General features: G+C 32.8%; 1 protein-coding gene across 7 annotated transcripts in view; it reads right to left on the bottom strand.

Moving 5' to 3' along the window:
* The window catches only part of LOC145245987 (uncharacterized), a 130545-nt gene extending 109564 nt beyond the window's left edge, over positions 1–20981 (bottom strand). For 2 of the 7 annotated variants that reach the window (XR_013863058.1, XM_080107782.1), the window contains exons 1-3: positions 20834–20976; positions 10419–10477; positions 884–2588 (exon numbers count right to left, since the gene is read on the bottom strand). Coding sequence is in view for 6 of the 7 variants with exons in the window: in XM_080107782.1 (XP_079963908.1) it covers positions 884–2375 (1492 nt within the window). In the remaining variant the exon portion in view is untranslated. Of the gene's footprint in view, positions 1–883; positions 2589–10418; positions 10478–16669; positions 16709–20833 lie in introns of all 7 variants that reach the window. The other 5 variants (XM_080107784.1, XM_080107779.1, XM_080107783.1 and 2 more) reach the window with 5 other exon arrangements.
* Positions 20982–21510: the final 529 nt, after the last annotated feature.

Genomic DNA, 21510 nt, shown 5'->3' with positions numbered 1-21510 from the left:
TAGTTTGCCCTACTCATAAAAAACGCACTAGATAGTATGCAGTTTTGTGGCTGGATTGACAAATCATAAGAGGCAGCATTTCCAAGCATCAGCAAAGATCGATAACATAACTCTGGACAAATTCTAACCAGGACCTGTGCTGTTATCGTTGGTCAAGAGAAAAAAAATCAGTTACAACAGCTATACAAGTAAGTTCACTACTGACTATATTCTACCCAGTATGTCAATCAGTATCAGCATGGAGAGGGGTGTAGTGACCCTAAACAGAACATGTGAACATATGCTGCTGTGCTAAAAGATAGATCACAGTATTTGAAGAAATGAAGAAAGGGGTGAAATGTTGGTGTCAGTGTCTTCTAAGAATTGTAATTGAGGTTCTAGTCAATAGAAAAAAGCACATAGATTCTAGATGTTCTCAGTCTCTTCCTACTATAATTCATATATTTCACTATGTGTGATTAAGATTTAAAACTTTTATAAATAATTATTTTTCATAAAAAAATATAAAACAGTTATTTTTTGCTTAATATTTATTTTATTTTGTTAAACTTAAGTGCAATTCTTTCCAGTTGATTCACTTTAAATGGGACTTATTTACACTCTATTCAACCTCTGTAAGCAAATCTTCTAAGGTAATTTCAAAATTGTTCATTATGCCATGAATAAAAATAAACAAATCTTTGTATTTATCATATTTCCTGCAATTCACCAAACAAAATAACTGTTATATAAAAAAACAGTAAAATAAAATGGGAAAAATTGTATATCATCTTAAAAATATATGCATAAAACATATTTAAAAATAGAAAAATGGAGTTTAATTTGCAGTAACACAGTAATCGTAAATGAACAGAGAAAACAATAAGAAAAAGATCCTACTCACCTGATATTGACTGAGGTGCCAGCCAATCGACACAGATGAGAGAATCCACAGGGATATTTTCTGGATGCGAGTTCACAAAACAGCAAATGTTGATAAGAGGATTTAGCTGAAAAACTGCAGGAATATCTTCGCCAGTTGGTAACTGATATAGATTGGCTTTCACTTGAAATTTGTTTTCAATATTTGATAAAATGTTATTTTTTGTTTCAAACAGCAATCCATATTGGTTTTCATCAAGCAAATAACTTTGGCAATTTATATTTCTTATTTCTTCCTTCAATGCCAGAAGAAGAGGCTGGCTTATATTTCGGATCCAGATTTTGCCTCGAGTAGTTTCCTCTATTTTTAAATGGGAGAATTTCTTATTATACCTCATAAATTCGCAAAAGTGAGAAGTGATTTGAATATCTCTCGGACATTCATCCAAAAATTCTGAGATCTTCTTAAGAATAAATGCAGAATCGTTCACTGTACTACACACATATGTCTTTGAAAAATCTTCTTCATTAAAGATGGCACAAAAGTGTAATTTTTGCAAAAAAGCAATAAGAGTATTCCAATTTTGAGTTTTTGTGTTCAACCAGGATTGTTGATTGAAATTATGATTGAGTACTGTTAAATCATTTTCCAATAATTCTTTGACCAAAGTGACATGAACACATCGAAAAGTTGCAACTTTCTTATTAAAATCTAATTGAATATTTTCTTTCAGTTTATTTTTCAGAATTTCAAGAAATTCATCCAAATATCTGGAAAGAAGTAAAAACCAATTCTTAGATAAATTGACACGTTCTTGTTTTAAATCCATCTTTTGAATTTGTAATTTATTGCTTGGAGAAACCTTTAAGCTAGCATCCCAATTACGAAGATTTCCTAAATCATACGAAACAGCTGGCAATGGATGATGTTTTCGAGCATATTGTCCAGAAAGCAAAGAATAATCATCATTTAACAAATAATCGATAGAAGCATCTGGACTTTCCATTGATGTGGGAAAAGTATCATCTGTTCTCTTCTGTTTATAGATTGGGCTAGCATCTTCCCGAATATAGGTGTGGGCAGAATGGCTTCTTCTGGATAGTGAATATGGTTTTTCTTGGAAATTCTTTGACCTTTCTTTTATGTTGGTTGTTTTACCATCGTAGTTCATTAGGGAATCATCCAAATCTTGTTGACCGAGTGAAGAATAATTGCTTTTCTTTGCAATAAGAGACTGGGACTCTTCTAAATTTGCTGTTGATCTTTGCCGGAGGTTATATCCTTCCTTGGCACGTAATGGACTTCTTGATTTTATGTAGGGAGTAGATCTTGTAGACAATTTAAAGTTCTGACTTCTCGTTTCATCAGAATTTAGCATTATGGCTTTATTATATAGACTATATGGCATTGGAGTAGTCTCGATTTTTGTCTTAACTTTTATTTTTTCACTATTAGATGTAGGGGCATATCTGCTAGAATTTTTTTCAATGTCACGTCGACTATTTCTAGACATTTTGCTTCACTGCCCTTTAGGAAAAATAGCTCCTTAAATTTAAATAGTTGAATTTAAAAATTTTTTTTTAGCTTGAAAATTGCTGTTCACATTAGTTTAAATCATTAATTCAAAGGTTAACAATATTTCCATCCTACAAGGATATTTTCTAGGTCGGTTGAACTTTATCTGTCCAAGTTAAAGTTGCTTTCCACTTTCAATTGTCAAGTCATCCTAAAAAAGTGAACAATGTATTAACAAATATTCAAAATGGTTTTGCTTAACAAAAAACACACATCTATATTCTGATCACTTTATTTGCTGCTTTAGCAAAAGCAAAACTACACAAAAAACTTAACAATAATTCAGCTCTGTTGTTGACAATTTGTTACTTTAATCTCTAAATATGATCAATTCTCGGTTTTGATGTTTTTTATTTAATAATTATCAATAAATTATTATTTATTATGAGAAGTAATTTCAATTGCTTTTGTTCTAATAATCTGCATAATATTCTGCTTGTTGGCTTCCTTTTGTTTTTCTACTTCAAAACTTAATTATGTTCTGTAAAACCAAAAACAAAATAACAACCTCCCTTTCCCCCCTTTTCCTTCTTCCCATTCCCCCTTTCTCTTTCTATCTCCCCCATTTCCTGACTGGTTTCCTAACTTAAAATGTACCAAACATTAATACTGTAACCATTTTCCCTCTCCTACTGCAAAACTCATTCATGTTTTGCAGGGAGGGGAACTAAAACGATAAAAGTCACTATAAAACGACCAAACTATACACTACAAAATAGCAATAGAAGATACGAAGAGCTTAAAGAATAAAAACCTTCTACAAAATAACTGAATGCCACATGAATACTATTCAACCTGAAAAGGGTTGATATGCTGTAAAACAAAACAACCAAACCTTCCTTCCTTAGTCAGTATGTCATGCTTTGAAAAAGGCCAAATACAATTTTTGACAGCCAACCTGCTTTAAAAAAGGCTAAATTTGCAAATTTGGCCTTAAAAAGGTCAATCCGGAAACTCTGGACAAGAATATATGAACAACCTCCTTTTGAGGCAGCCTCATTTTAAACAGAGTTGCAGAGTCGGATGGTAAAAGTCTGACTCCAACTTCTAGAATTTCTAGGATGCCAACTCCGACTTCAACTCCTTTGATGACTCCAACTCCTGATTCCAACTTTAGCTCCTTGACCTCTATGTGGAAATCTATTCTGCAGATCCATATATCAGCCTCCCACACCTATTCAGCAAGCATTTTATAAACACTTTTCATGTATATTATTTTTTACATTTAACATTTAGCTTGTATGATAAATATACTCACATTTACCCTCAACCAGCTTTAAAGAATAAGTTAAGATAATAAAGAGATAAAAAAATTTACAATTAAATTTTATTATGCTATCAGTTCAAAAGGGAATACAATATTTAGGGATAGAGAAACCTCTTTAGGCCATAACATTTCAAAGCCAAAGGCTTCTCATCAGAAGAGGGGAGTAAAGACGCATATTATACAGAGAAGAAATATTTTAAAAGATATGGAAAGAGAATCAAAGGAAAAACAGGAAACTGTACTGACACTAAAGCCATTTTCAGGACTGCCAGCAACCACTGTAAAAGAGTAATAAAGAACGCGAGAGAGTTGTATGGTCAGTCTGTTAAATCTAAAGTAGCTGAGAAGTGGCTTGGTTCCCACCGATTTTGGTAAATAGCAAACAGGATCCTGAACAGAATCATGTGCTCTATCCCAACCATCATCAATGGACTTGAAGTAATCTCGTCAGCATCAGACAAAGCCAAACTCTTTGGCAAGAAATTTTCAGCTAATTCTACCCTATGCGACCCCTCCCCCATATTTCCTCCTGTATTAGAGAACATGTTATGCAACATACAAATATCTATGCGTGATGTTGCCAAGCTAATCAAAAGCCTTGATTTCAGTAAAGCAACTGGTCCTGACAGCATTCCAATTATAGTGTTGAAAAAGCTTCAGCCAGAACTAGCTCCCATATTTACAAAGCTGTTTAAGCATTGTCTTAAGAAGAATTGCTTCCCAACACCCTTGAAAACCTCATCAGTATGTCCTGTATTTAAGAATTCAAGTGATCAGTCATCTCCCTCTCAGAACAGACCAATAAGTCCCTGTGTGTCATAAGTTGCTGAAATCTGTGTTAAATAGAGAAGTAGTCAACCACCTTAGCAAAAATAATCTTCTTAGTGACATGCAATATGGTTTCTGTTCTGCTAGATCTACAAAAATGTGCTAACTGTTATATCGTATAGGATTAGCAAACCTCTCAATGGAGGCTTCCTTTTTAGGGCAATTGCTCTTGACATATCAAACGCCTTTGATAGGGTATGGCATAAAGGCCTACTTCACAAGATCTCCAACTACGGAACAGCTAGAAATGTTTTCTCAATTATTAAATCATTTCTCTCTGATAGGACATAAGAGTAGTGGTTGATGGGCAGAAATCAGAAGCTCATAGTATTAATGCTGGAGTCTCTCAGGGGTCCATTCTGGGTCCAACTCTCTTCCTGATCTACATCAATGATCTTCCAAATCACATCCTAAGATCATTCATAGACATTTATGCTGATGACACTACCATCTATGGCAGAATATCAAAGGCCATAAATTTTTTCTCCTCTGATCTTGAGCATGTGGTGCAATGGAGAAAGAGGTGGCTGGTTAATTTTAATGCATTTAAAACCAAGCTTCTATCCTTACATCATCAATGCTTTGATCCTGGTATCAATTAAAATGAATGGCTCTCATCTTGGGGAGGCTCCATGTTTTGACAAGCTTCTGGGCTTGACCTTTACTCCTGTTCTGAAATGGAACACATACATCAAATCTGTTGCCAAGGTTGTTGGAAAAATGGTGGGATCCTTCTACTGCTTTAGTAGATACCTCACTGCTGATGCATTTCTCTACCTATATAATAGCCAGGTATGTCCAAGGATGGAGTACTGTTGCCACATTTGGGCAAGAGCTGCTAGAAAGACCTTATCCTGCCTCGACAAAGTTGAAAATAGACTTCGTAACCTAGTGGGGGATGCTCTTTTCTCTTCCCTGCAACCTCTTTCCCACAGAAGAGATATTGTGAGACTATGTCTGCTTTATTGTTATTTTCATGACAGGTTTTCATCTGAGTTCCAATCTATGGTCCTCCCTCGCCCAACTTTCATGAAAAACATGAAATTTAGCACACCAGAAAATTTCATAGACGTATTGAGTTCTTTCATTTTTAAATCGGAAAAAAGGTACTTGTACAGTATTCTACTAAAAAAAATAAGGTATTTGTACAGCATAGTATCCATCTGAAAAACGAAGGAAACCTTACCTGTGACGTACATAAAAGTAATCAAAACCGAAAATCATGTAATATATTTGAGTAGTATGACATTTATATAAGAAATAAAGTGCTTCTTTAATATAGCACTTTAATGTAAAAACAAAGTCTCACCTGTGACATACAGAAAAGTTCAGAAAATTATGTAAAATCATTGAGTAGTTTCATCTATATATTAGACATAAGGTACTTGTGCAGTATAGTACTCATAAGAAAAAACAAAGAAAATCCTACCTGTAACGTTCATAAGTTATTAAAACCAAAAATCACATTATATATTCGAATAGTAGGACTTTTAAATGAGAAATAAGGAGCTTCTTCACTATAGTACCAAGATGAAAAACAAACAAATTCTTACTCTAGACGCACAGGAAATTTAGCACATATTACGAATTTCATTATTATTAATGCAAATAGACAATAATAACAACACATTCGTGAGTTCGTAATAAAAAAATAATAATAAGACATTCATGAAATACAATGTACATTAAAACACATAGGCCCTGGGTTTGGTACACCTCGCTGAAATAAAAATATGGGGAGATTCTTTCAAAACCAGAAATATACAATAGACGACGAACAGCGTATTAAAATAACGGAAAACACGACATGCAATGGTAATATTTTCAAAATTAAATTTTATTATCAAACACTAAACTACGATAGGAGTAATGAGGTTAAGTAAAAAAAAATAAAAGAAACAGATTACGAGTGTGTGGAAGGGGGGTGTCTTTATCTACAATTCGAAGATGCCAACGAGAAATATATCAAAACAAAAAGTGTATCTTTAGTGTAAACAAATGATGGAAAAACGAATTCAATGACTTAATATATGAGAGAGGGAAATATTCATGGAGGTGACTTACTGAGTTTATTGCTTTTTTATCTTTTCTTTCTTTTTGTTCCAAGCGGTTGGTCAAAATGTCTTTAATATCAGTCCCTCCGGATTAAAACGCACGTGTGTAAAGTTCGCTGTTTATCGCCGTCAACGTTGTATCCTTTCGCCGTTGGTATGGAGTTTCTCCCAGGCGTTATCTCCTGTTGCTGTTGGTATGGAATTTCTCCCAGGCATTACTTTGTTTCTTTCGCTGTTGGTGGAGTTTCTCCCAGGCAGTATCTCCTTTCGTTGTTGACGGGGGGGGGGGGGGCGATACCTCCTATCTCAAAGGCATCTCTGCCTTTGTTGCTGGGGTGGGACTTTCGCACATCCATCTGGCAGCACAGCCAGCAGCAACTGTTGTACCAAAAATGCATCTTCTCTTTTTTTTCTTTGTCTTTCTCTCTCTTTCTCTCTCTCTCTCCCTCTTCTCAGTATCTTTCTTAGCCCCTTTCTTTCCTTTATTCTTCGTTGCCTAGCAACCCGCATGGGTCAATGGGTTTCTGGTCAAATGACCCGGTCATCTCGCTAGCTTGCTTGTCAAAAGGATTTTCTCACCTCTCTCCTTCTTTCCTATACTCACTGCCTCTTTCTCTCTCTTTTTAGATTTAGCCTCTCCCTCTTTTTCCTATACTTTCTTTTTCTCTCTCTCTTGAAACTACCTACGTTCATTTGCCTTTGGTAAAATAATAAAATAACAAAAAAAACAATACATTTCTCGTTGGCCGGAACTAAATATAAATTTAACGTAAAATGAGCACCCACTTTCTAACCACTTGTTAATTTATTCATATCATAAAACAAATTTAACTGTGGTATTTGTTTTCAGCACCCCGAAAACTGGCACTGTTTTTTACTAAGAGATTCCTTCATTTTTCATAATTTAGGACACTAATTATGCTGTCAGTAAGTTTACACGAGCTGTTTACAAAAATATACTTTTGTTTTTCGTTCTTTTTTCTTTTTTTTTTTTTTTGTTGGTATTCAATTATAGAACTTGTAAAGTTTTTAACAGGGGCTTCTGTAGTTTAATTAATCATTTTTCGATAAATAATGTGCCGACATTAACTGAACAGAAGAATCGTTTAATATTTCACAAAAATTCTGTTTACATTAGGTAATGTGGAGGGGCGGGTGGTGTTGCCGTGGCTGCTACAACACCACTCGCCTCTCTACAGAATTTTTCTGAAATATTAAACTGCAGAAGCATCTGTTAACAACTATACAAATTCTATAATGAAAAAAGAACAAAAAACAAAAGTATATTTTTGTAAACTTACTGACAGCATAATTAGTGTCCTAAATTATGAGGTGAAAAAATGAATGAATCTCATAGTAAAACAAACAGCGCCGATTTTTGGAGGTACTGAGAACAACTATCAGTTAAATTTAAATATCATGTCACGATTTCTCCATTGCTTATGACTTCACTCAGATTGTTCGTGAACCACCCGTGTGCCCAATATGCAAGTCTTCCAGACCTTTTTCTCACAACTTGCCCTGAGCTATGCTCATCTTTCATTCTGTCTCCACTGAGATATTCCAGTCACTGTTGTATCAGTTAAGATAAAAACGAAATGTAATTTGTTCTCTCTATCGTATAGTATATCAATACTCTATGGCTGACTGGAAGAGCTTCCACACATTTATATCAGATCTACCTCTGCGTTCCATGTTTAAAAAGGATGTGTCCTCTATAGTATCAGACTTGACAGAATGGTTAATTGTAGGTAAAGACCGTTTCATACCCGCGAAAAAATTCCAGTAAAAACCTAACAGCCAGCCGTGGTTCTCTCTGGAATGTACTGCTGCCATTGCACACAGAAATCACTTTTTTCATTGCTTCCAACATAAAAGATGTATTGAAACTAAAGCCGCTTTTAGGACTGCCAGCAACCACTGTAAAAGAGTAACGAAGAATGCGCGAGAGTTGTATGCTCAGTCCGTCAAGTCTTAAGTAGCTGAGCAGCGGTTTGGTTCCCACCAGTTTTGGCAAATAGCAAACAGGATCCTGAACAGAAGTTTGTACTCTATCCCAACCATCATCAATAGACCTGAGGTAATCTTGTCAGCATCGGACACAGCCAAACTCTTTGGCAAGAAATTTGCAGCTAATTCTACCCTATGCGACCAAGGCCATCAACTCCGCCTCCCTCCATATTTCCTACTGTATCAGAAAACCCACTATGCGACATACAAATATCTGTGCATGATGTTGCCAAGCTCATCAAAAACCTTGATTCCAGTAAAACAACTGGCCCTGATGGCATTCCAATTATAGTGTTGAAAAAGCTTCAACCAGAACTAGCTCCCATACTTACAAAGCTGTTTAAGTGTTGCCTCAAGGAGAATTGTTTCCCAACACCCTTGAAAACCTCATCAGTATGTCCTGTATTTAAGAATTCAGATGATCTGAAGTTTACCAAAAACGGCCCTTTTTAAGGCAACCAAATTCTAATGAAAGCCTTTATCAACTTGATTTATGCAATAAAGAATTGAGGGAAAATACAGTATGATCTAGTTTATGAAAAAATAATGTGGCTCATTGGTCATTATTAATTATAAAATAAGAAAGGGAAAATGATTTTAATCATGAAATTAAAAACTGACTAAAAGTGATATTAAAATTTAGAAATATAATGCTAAAAATTTGTTTGATGTAAAAATAGAAACAAGTAATTTTAACAAGTATTAGGAAAAATTTAAAGCTTAATTGATCAATTATTATGAAGGAAAAAATTATAAAGCTAAAAATAACATATTTCACCATAAATGGCATTTGTAATTATAATTTAATTCAATTATTTAAAAAAAATGTATTTGCCTGTCTAGTTACATTAAAATTCATGAAAATGCTTAAACAAATATTTAGACACGACTGGGTTCCTATATGTAAAATCCAAGATGGCGACGGTAAGAACATGGTTCCTAAAATGTATGAGATCGTACTAAATAATTGAATTATTTGAATTTATTTAAATATAAGGTAATTACATTCTAATATTTTGCATATTCTTATAGCCAATCATAGTAAATTTTATTTAGACATAAAAAAGTTTAATTGATTCAAAAACCTTTTAAAAAAATATTTATGTTTTGTTGACATTTGGCGAAAATTGGGTCAAACGCGTTTTTTTGAAAAATTTTAAATTCTATTAAAAATCATAGAAACGTATTATATTATTCTGCTTTTAGCATAATAAACTTCAGGGTTTTATCTTTCTGATAAAACCCTGAAGTTGTTCAGAAATAACGGATTTTAATCAATTTTAGAAAAAGCAGTTTTCAATCGATTGGCGGTCACTATGTACATTCATATTAGTTTATTTTTAATCAGTCCATATGTGTGTAACGTCAATACAGTGGTATCATCACCAGCTTTGAATACTACAGTTTTGGTTTCACTTCTAGCTGATGACACCCAAATATTTTTTTTTTACTGTTGATATTATAGAGGTGTAATATGTACAACTCTATAATATATACAAAATCTGGATAAATTAAAATATCATAAGCGTATTTTATGACCAGGCAAGTCGAACGCCCCTTTCTTCGCTATAAAAAGAGAAAAAAATGGCTACATTGAAGATGTTAACTTTTGGCTATATTGAAGACGTTAGCTCCAAAGATTTTGTGTTCGTTTTTGAATAAATTTGTATTGCTTTTTAGAAATGAAGTAAAGACGTTCCCCGTGGAATGGAAATCATGTTTTTTTTATTTATACATTTGCAGTAAGGAACATTCTAGAGTTTACATAAATTTTGAAGCGTACCAGAGATCTTTAAAGAATATTTGAAAATATTATATTTACATTTATTGTCAGTAAATTTGTAGATTAATACTCTCAGCAATTCTTTTTTAGGCGATTACCTGTTAAAATAAAAAAAAACAATTATTTTAGAAGTTCAAAGACATCATTAGTTTTGTATAGAAAACATTTTACATAAATTTATCATGCATTTCAGGCCGATAGTCTATCTGAATAGTCTTTTAAGAGCATATAACCAGATTTTTTTTAGTTAAAGGAGATAAGTTGTGTGTGATTGGGGTGGGGGTAAAAAACTCTATTAAGCCAATCACAAGCCCTAAGTCTAGATGGTAACTCCCCCATCTTCCTCTTTTAATTGTATCTTTGACCTTAAGTTCAGATGCACTCCTCCAAAAGAAATAATGACTACTTTATTTTTCAAATTTAAATAGAATAATTAGATATCATTCAATGCTGTCTGTTTGGAGAAAAGGGATGTCAGAATCATTTAATATTCTAATAACAAATAAACCAGCTCATTGTATTTTTAAACACAATTTATTTGTGACAGAAACATTAAATTATGTAGAGACGATATTAAATGTCCAGCGATGCTGCCATTTTGTTTTTCTCTCTCCTTCTAAAAATCTCTAGTCATTCTAAGGATCTATCAGAGGCGCTAACTCTTACTTTCTTTATTTAGAGTTATTCCCTCTTTTATCACTATAACACCTCCCCTTTGAAATATGATGCTTGTAGGCTGTTTGATGTGGGTCTATTTGTAGAGTTGAAGTTAGCTTGCACCTTCGTTGCATCCTTTGGGTTGAATTTTTCTTCTCAGACTTGCTTTGTTTACTGCATGTTGCTTGAATACTTTAAGATAATTCAAATGTGTCCAGTAAAATATTTAATGGAATAATTGTGTTATTTGATTGTCTCTTTGGAAGATATGAATGACAAATTTGATTTGCATGTCTGACCCAAATAAATGATTATACATCAACATCATAGATTACATTAACAGAACGACATGTACATTTTTCTGTAAAATTGCGGTAGTCTTTTGCCAAAACTGGTTGTCCTAGTAGGAATTTATGTGACCTTGCTCCATGATGGCGATTGAATTGGTTTTCCATCATCTTGTTTCTTTTGGGAAGACTATTTAATGATACACGAATAGCATCGATTGGTAAACATATTTTTCGTTTCACCAGTGCTTCAGCAGGAGACTTTCCATTTGGCCAGTTTGGATTTGGGGTAGCTCTATAGTTATTTAGAAATATTTCGCACACCAGAGCGAGCGGGGAGGGGGGGGGCGGATGTGATGTTGGGGCGCGTGCTCCAACATCACATCTGCCCCCACCCCCCGCTCGGGCCCCCAATGTACACAGTAAAATCTTCGGAAAATGTTAAATGGTGTTCTAATTGGTAAATGTCGGTGCGTTACTTTTTGAAAATTTGAAAATTCTATGTTCCAGGTAAAAAAAAAAAAAAAGAAAAAAAAAAGATAAATTACCCCCCCCCCACTCCACCTTGGAGTGCTTTCCTTTTCTTGTTTTATTTCTTTTTCAGCTAATTTTAAATTTTCCACCCAAAAAGTGCTATAATATATTTTTGAAAATGAGAAAATTCTATGTCCTGGAACCCCCCCCCCAACGTAGTTTGCTTGGTGAAGCCGTCGTTTATGCTACAGCGTGCATGCGCGTAGCATAAACGGAAGCTGCAAAATGGTGAAAAGTAGTTAGTGGGTTCAGGGGTAAATACCATTCAAACGGTAAATTTGCCCCAAGTTTGACTATCAGATTCGTTGTCAGCGACCTCAATTACCTATAAAAAAACAAATTAGAGTGGTCGGTGTTATTCGTTGTCAGCGACCTCAATTACCTATAAAAAAAACAAATTAGAGTGGTCGGTGTTCTGTAGTAGCGTATCTGGATATTTACCAAGAATTGTTTTGAAAAAAAAAAAAAAATGTCTTTCCGAGATTATTAATGCTATTCCAACTTAACCTCTCCCCCCCAAAAAAAAACTGATTTGTCCGCCACAAAAAAAGGGTCTTTCCGACATCCCCCTCCCCCGCAAAGTTGTTTTATTTTTCTTGTTTTTCATCTACTTTGAAATTTTCCGCCAAACATTACTATTGCTCTGTGAAAAGGCCGTCAGGTACGTGAGTGCGCGCGCAATTCCGCCATTGAAAAAGCTTGCTTATGTTTTCGCGCGTATTTCCAAGATTCAGGGGTTCATACCATGCAAACGGTAAATTTCTGACGGAAACGGTTTTCAGATTCTTTTTCAGCACACTGGAATCTACAAAAAAAACATTTTCTTCTATACGAACGTGAGACGGGCCTTAAAGTAAAATAATACCAAATTTTCTGTACATCAGGAGTAAGAATTTATTTTTTCATCTGGGTGCTATAGTGAAGAAGCACCTTATTTCTCATATGTAAGTCATACTAATCGAATATTTAATGTGATTTCCAGTTTTAACAACTTTTATGTACATCACAGGTAAGATTTTCTTTGTTTTTTCATGAATACTATACTGCACAAGTACCTTATTACTTGAATAGAATTTCTTGTACACATAAATACAGTAAAAAAGTAAGTGATCATTGTGTGTGATTTTTGAAATATGACATCTATACAAATATACAAACATATACAATACATAAAATTCATTATGATCAGTTAATTAGTTTACAAATATATAATCATATACACATATTAAACATTCATAATGATCAGTTAATTTAGGAGTGAATCCAAAACATATAAATATATAATCATATACACATGCTAAACATTCATAATGATTGGTTAATTAGTTTATGAGTGAATCCAATACATAGAAATATATAAACATATATGCATAATTAAAATTCATAATAATCGGTTAATTAGTTTAGAAGTAAATCCAATACAAAATGCCACTTTGATCCATTCATGTAATTTTTGGAATGCAACACATAAGCCAATACATAAATATCATATATATTTGGAATATGACAAACCACAATACTGGTGTTTATAATCAGTCACGCTATCTACTGCACCAAAGGGACAACAGGTTTAAAAACATTGTGAAATATCTTAATATATAGATGTCTCTTTTACATGACATACACATGCACAGAACAACGCTATTGCTCATCAAGGTGTTATTTCTTTCAAGTTTGAACCATTTTTTTTTAACCCCTTAGCAATTATTTTAACTGAGTAAATAGCTCTAATAAAATTCTGCACCAAAAATGCAATCTTTTGAACTATTGCATGCTGTCCAACAACCATCTGTCTAGGTGGAGATACAATTTGAAAAACGGAAACAGACATACACAGACCGACAGACATAGTGAGATTTATATATTAGACTAGCGGCGTGTGTTTCGGAGGGGGTAAATCAAAACAAAAGAATAAACAAAGTAATAACCCAGTTTAAATATTATTAAAAAAAAAAAAAAAACGATGTTAAAACTTCTTAAAATAATCGAAAAAAAAAAAACCCAAAGAAAAACGAACGTGATGCAAACAAACGATGTTAAAAATGGGAAAAACAAAAAAAAGAAAATGTGAACGTGATGGAAAAAAAACCAAATAAAACACAAATGTGATGCAAAACGAATGATCTTAAAACTTCTTAAAAAAATCTGAAAAATAAAGTAGGGTAGGTAATTTACAGCATGTATATGAAATAATTTTACCTTTGCAAGGACGAGTAATATACAACACATATTCAAACTAATTTTACCTATTCTAAGACGGGTAATTTAAATATATATATGAAACAATTTCACATACTTTTTGACTCCAAAGTGAACATTACTCTCTCCAACCCAACCTCCAAAAGAGAACTCCAAAGCACGCTTAAAATTAACATAATCATGCTTCTTTCTACTCACCACTACAACCATCACATCATTCCAGGATGATAACATAAAAAATTCAAAAAAATATGGATCACCCCTACAGAAACTGGCCTAGTAAACTTTCATAGAAAACCAACAATATATATGTATTAATCTAATTGTGATATCATAAACTGTTTCAGCCATATCCGGAATTGACTCCACAAATGAAATAATTTTGAGATTTAAGCCATTTCCAGGATAAACTTATATTCTACCACCCTCATTTAATCCAGAGTGATGCTGGTTATTCTGCTAGTATATATTTGCCCCTATCTCATTCAATTCCGGGCAACGCCAGGAATTCTGCTAATATATATTTCCATCAATCTCGTTCAATCCCGGGCAACGACGGGTATATTGTTAGTATATTTTCTCACCTATCTCATTCAATCTTGAGCAACGCCAGGTATTCTGCTAGTGTATATGTGCAGCTATCTAATACAATCCTGGGCGCCGTCAAGTATTTGTATATTCTGCATTTGTAGCTTTCTCATTTAATCCCAGGTGATGCCAGATATTCTGTTAGTATTTATTTGCACCTGCCTTTTTAAATCCCGGGCGACGCCCAGTATGCTGCTTCTATATATTTCCACGGGGTATTTTGTACCTGTATATAACTCCATCAATCTCATTAAATCCTATGTGATGCAAGGTATTCTGCTAGTCACTATTTCAATCAATCTCATTCAATCCCAGATATTCTGCTAGTATATATTTGCATCTATATATATATTCGATCCCAGGCGCCCGTGTATTCTGCTAGCATACATTTGCATGTATCTCATTCAATCCAGGGTGACTCCGGGTATTCTGCTAGTATATATTTGGACCTATCTTGTTGAATCCCATAATTCTTGGATATGTTACTAATTTCATTTTTCACGATTTAACCCACATTATCGCCCCCGCCCCCTTACTAAAATAAAAGCTTTGATACAGTGTCTGGGCTGTTTATTTCATTACAAACACACCAATCAAATAACTCACATTTCATCATTTTTCATAATTTTTGGATAGGTTACTAATTTCGACAATTATTTTTATAATTTAACCCGCATTATCGTCCCCCTCTTACTAAAATAATAACTTTGATACATTATCTGGGATGTTTATTTCATTACAAACACACCAATCAAATAACTCATATTTCATAGTAATGTTAACTTGTAAACGGTTTCTGCCATTTCCGGGACTAATTTAATATCCCTCACCCCACTCTTAAAAATATACATGAAATATAGTAATGTTAACTCGTAAACGGTTTCTTCCATTTCCTGGACTGACTTCATATCCCTCACCCCACTGGTAAAAATATACATGAATTATAGTAATGTTAACTCATAAACAGTTACTGCCATTTCTGTCTGGGACTGCTTTAATATCCCCCACCCCCCTGTTAAAGCTATACATGAAATAAAGCGTGCAGTGATCCATTTAACTGATTTTTGGTATCAGCAGTTCAGCCATGTGATATTTGGAATATGACACCTTATGTCACTGTAGTACATCATGAATATATTATATACATCTTTTTTAACAGAAGTTAACAACATTATCATTTGAATTGAACACGTCAAACTATCATCCCCTCCTACTCAAAAATAAGGAGGAGATTATGCCTGGGATCTCACTAAATCCATTAACTCACATTTTGTATAATATTAAAATCTGTAAGTATAAGGCTTTATAGGAACAAACGCTGATTAACTCATATTATGCCTCCCCCCCTTTCCCTCTCTACTCGCCTATTTATAATGTTTTGGATTACGACTCAAACGATTGGACAATTGAGAAATGCATTGTTTACATGTTTAAAATATAGCAACTGATCCTTGCTGGTAATTATTTTCAATCACTCATAATTTTATTTTTCCTTCTTAGATTTTCATGTAAATTTGGGGTTTTATATTTTGAAATGTGATAATTACGTTGGGACCAATTTGTCGACTCGAAAATTAATATTTAACTCTGGGTTATAATATCAAGTTACCCTTTGAGTTAATGTAAGTAATAAAAGTTAAAATTTCACTAAATCTTCTGATGCCCCCCTCATGCAGAAAACCGGCCAGATGACCAACTTAGATTTGACCGTTAGGGCCAATTTTTCGATATTAATTTTCCGAAGTTCTGAACTATAAAACAATACCATGTTTGTCAATTTTCGTTGGTCTGTCGAAAGTTTTAGGCGGACATACAAACATACATACACACACACACACTAACAGACAGGTGAGATCTATATAATAGACTAGAAGGGTTACCCGGCGTTGCCTGAGTGTTTAGAGGTGTGTAATTGGGAGGGGGGGTAAATCAAAGCAAAAGAAAACAATAAACGAACGTGTTGCAAACAAATGATGTTAAAATTTCTTAAAATCGGAAAAACAAAAACTAAAAAATAAAACGAACGTGATGCAAAACGAACAATGTTAAAACTTCTTCAAAAGTCTGAAAAATAAAAAGAAAAAAGATGGCATTAATAACCTTGTTTCAATATTAAAACCGTAGGTGTGTGTGTGTTGGGGGGGGTAGATGAAAACTAGTGAACAAAAACAAAAAAAATAAATAAAAAAACGGCTTAAAAAATTTTGGAAGGGAGGTAGGCTCGATCCCAAAGCCTTGAGGTCAATAGTCGGACGACGTATCCATGACGCCATGAAGCCAGGGGCCATAGAAGGAGTCAAAAATAAGTAATTAAAAACGAAGGTTTTCTAGGTCAAATGTCACATCATAGCAGGAGCACAACAAATGAATTCACAGAGCGAATTTTGTAAGATAAAAGTGGCTGAAATAAAATATATTTACGACCACATTTCGTAAGTGTTAGATATTATGATGTGTGTAGCATATAAAAAGTTATAAGAATGAGTGAGCAAGCCGAAAAGCACCCCGAAAAAAGCCTTTGGCATACATACAGAAAAAATGCACACACACAAACACACACACATTTTCGCTTTTATATATATATATATATATATATATATATATATATATATATATATAGATAGATAGATAGAAGATTAATCGATGTTGCCAATTTAGTGGTTTTCCCACTAAATGTGGAGATTTTGTTTGCAATCTAGCGGAGAAAATTTGGAAAATCTACAATTTTAGATTAAAAAATAAAGAAAAGCGCTTGAAAATACTAACCTCATTCATGTAGGTAGAAAAGTAGCATTTATTGCCTTTGGTAACAATTATTTATTGACTATTTGTTTTGTTTTTCACCTTTTTTTGGCTAATCATTATAAAAATCGATTACTCACTATAAAATCGATTTTTCCAAGTAAATTTTATGTGTGTGTGTGGGGGGGGGGCTGCATTCCAACCTCTGTAGTTTAAAATACGATCTAAGCACTCCCCTTAATTTAGAAGTATTTATTCACTTAGTTAAAGTGTAGAAAAGTTAACAATCAAAAATTGTAAAAAGCAAGAAACAACAAAAATAAACAAAAACAAAAAAAACTTATACCAAACACAGTAGAATTTAATTATCTACCAACCTTTATACTTTTAACATGCTAAAACAAAGTTGTTGGGTTTTTCCTAATTTCAAAATATGTTGTACAAAATGGTTTTTACACACTGAATAAAAACAAAATAAACAAATGGCCGCTTATCGCTTAACAGGTAGGAAGGCTTAATGTCTCAAAAGTTGTAAAATGACTTATCTACCAGTAACCCTAAGTTCGGGTTGCACTCCCAAATTTAGAGTTGGTGATAGTTATAGATTTTTTTATGCAATTTTCCAAGAGTGAAGTCCCCAATTGTTAAACAACATGCAACCAGTTAATTGTTGTAAAGATAACTAAAAAAAAAATGAAATAAAAACAACTTATACATAGTTTCAGGGCGTATAAAAAAGATACTTGAATTTTATTGCATTTGGTATCAGGTATTTGTTGATTTTTGTTATTGTTTACAATTTCTCGACTGTTAATTATCCAACACTTTAACAAACAACTGTGTAGCAGCCAAAATTTGCTACAATCACAGACAGGAGCTAATTCTCGTGGCTCAGGATTTGAAATCCATTTTCTCCCTGGCTTGTCCAACCACAAGCCGGGTCTCAATCATGTGACCGAGTACATAAAAGGCGAAATTTGAAACTCTTACTTCTCTTTCCTCTTGGCTGCAGATATCAACCTGGGGCTTTAGCCCCCGGCCGAAAATGAGTACAACAAACCAACAATGGCTCTCTTCTAACTACCACTTATTTCCACGTGCGGTACCCACACAAACTTTATTTATTATGCTAAAGAAATGCTCTCGTTGATACATCGACACACACATACATCCACGACAACACATAAACATACTGAATACTTTTTCCTTTTCTTTCTCCTTTAACCAGCCTCCTTTGTCCTAACAACTACTGGCTATAAACACGTGTAAACTGAACTATGCTCACCTACCACCAGCCGGCAATATATTGAATCTATCTTTACACAAGAACACTTCCACCTACTAACCCGTTTTTCTTATGTACACGCTACTAACGAGGATGACAAATAAAGTTGTTTATTAAATCTTAAAATGAAACTTCTTTACGTTGTCTTCACTATTAACTACAACTGTGTTGCCTCTTCCCAAAAAGCTATCATTCATGATTTTAGTTATTTTCACTAATTTGTTCAACGTTTATTATTCTATTGAATTGTCAGCGTGAACTAACTTTTTAAGACGCAGCATATGCTAACACTTCAGCGAAGTTTATTGCATTTATTTTTTAGCAAACATTAATAACAGAAAGTTTTCCACTTGTGAAAAAAAAATTCCTACGATGACAAAGGTTGGTGTTTAATGTAGTAAAAACCTTGCTACCCCCAAAAAGAGGCAATTTGGATTGGGGCATTATCTTTTTTTTAATCTTCAATCTAAAAGAATTTCTCCTTCATTGACCAAGGACAGAAAAGATAAAGTATAGTATCAACAAAATAGACTTTAACATTAATTTTATTTGGAAAAGTAAAAATAATACTAATAAACTAAAAATAAAAGGATATTGTAAAATTACTTTTTAATTTTTAAAATATTCAGAGGGCAGAGCAAATAAAAATATGCTCGATTGTGAATGATGGGCATGAAAAGTGCTGTCTAGTTTAATATAAAGTAACACCCTTATTTTTAAGGCTTTTTAACGGTTTAGGGCTCCAGGCTGTCAAGCCTTTTTTTTTATGGGAGATAAATTCTGCATGTTTTACTTTTTAAGGAGATTTTATGTGGTTTTATCACATTGTGGATCAGACTTAGGGTTAGACATAAATTAAAGATTAGTTACTTGTCCCAAAAAGTTAGAATGTCCTAAAAATGAGGGATCATTTTAATAAATTTATATGAAAAAATGATCCCCACTTTAAATTCTAAAATATTTTTTCAAAATATTCACACGTAATCGCCAAAAAAAAGCAGAAACTCATTTTTTGGAGGGGGATTGCTAAGGGTTCTCAACTGTTTTTAAATATAGATATGATTTATTTTTTAAATTAACAAACTTAATGGCATCCCTTTAAATATATATATATATATATATATATATATATATATATATATATATATATATATATATATATATATATATATATATATATCCACTCTGAAAAAACAGGTAAAACTAGCTGATAAAATGCGTAAGCCTTTTGGGGAGCTAACCGCTACGGAACATATAATATTTTTATAGTAAGAAGTTAAAATATGGTATTTTTCTTTTTGGGAGATTATTTTGTTTTGAATTAGCGGTTTTTGAAAATTTCAGATGACAAAAGTTAAAAGTCTAACGATTTTCTGGAGATTTCTTTCCCCGCTAAACCACTAGCGGGTTTTTAAAATCTCAGTTGGCAACACTAAGATTAATAAAGACATTTTTCATTTGGCCTTTATTTGGCCTTTTTTATTTCTAAAAATGTGACTTCAACGATTTTCAATATTTGGGCTTCAAATATTTATTTTTGGCTAGCAACCCTGTTCGAAATACAGAATACCCCATTGCTCTATTAATGCCAAAAACTCAATAATTTGCTAAATTCTATTTTAACTTGTAATTATTTTTCTCTTGTTTTAACGGAAATGTGCGTTTTAAAATCCACTATTCTGCACAAGCACCTATTTTTGTACTATTTACAGTAAATCTGAACCCCACCTTATATTTAAAACTAAACAAAATCTTTTCTTTCTTTTGTTTGTTTTTATAAAGTTTAAAACTCTACCAGAAACAAAAAGGTCCACCGGTGACTTTGACGAACGCCCTTTCTAAAAAAAAAAAAAAAATTGTAACCCTTTTAATTTGTTGTGGCTATCGTCTCTAATTATTAAAATAACTTGTTAAATCCAGACAATCAACAATAATAATAATTTATTTTTAATAAACTCTCAAAAACGAAGATTTTAGGAAAACGTACCGTGGCATTAGCCGCCAAAACAGTCTTAAATTTAAAAAAAAATAGTTTTTCGACAAAATAAAACGAGGGAATAAAGAATTTTGAGAATGTGAGATGACATTATCATTTTGACTAGAAATAATATATATATTAATTTCAAATAAACAATGAAATTATTTTGGGAGTGTGCACTAACCGTTTTCAACAAGGAAGACCACAATCTCGTCGTCAAGTTACAAAAAACATTTTTTACGTTGTTAAGTAAAAATGAAACTAAAATTTTAAATAACACAACGGAACTTTATTATAAACTAATAACGCCTGACTTTTCTTTTCGTATTTATTTTTAAAACAACTTATTTATTTTAGAGGTCATATTCATTTATAATTAATTAATTTAAACTTGTTGATGTCAGCAGCAGCACCATGAGAAATAAAACAAATATTTTGAGTCGATCGCTGACGCTCTGTTAATACATTTGTAATTTTCAAGAGAATGATAAAATTGTTCAAAAATCTACTTTTAGATGTGTTGTTTTGAAAAAATAAAAATGTCAATTAAATTTCGTAAAAAATATTACAGTTTGCTTAAAGTATACGAAATGCAATTTAATTACGGTAGAAACGACCGATTGAGTTTGTCAAAATACAGAAATACAAAGAAAAAAGTTACAAAATATTTTTATCGTAATATTGTTTACTTTATTCGAAAGAAATAAGATTGAAAAAAAATTCTAATTAATTAATTTTAATTTAATAATAATTAGTATTTTCTTTCTTGCGTTTGGAAATAAAGTTTACGGTGTATTTTAAATTTCGCGAATTTGGCCTTTTTTTTTCTTTTATTTACTTTTATTCTTTTATTTATTATTT

This window comes from Euprymna scolopes, chromosome 23 (genome assembly GCF_053919585.1).
Source record: "Euprymna scolopes isolate OS-2025 chromosome 23, ASM5391958v1, whole genome shotgun sequence".
Lineage (NCBI taxonomy): Eukaryota > Metazoa > Mollusca > Cephalopoda > Sepiida > Sepiolidae > Euprymna > Euprymna scolopes.
This window is presented reverse-complemented; position numbering and strand designations above follow the sequence as displayed.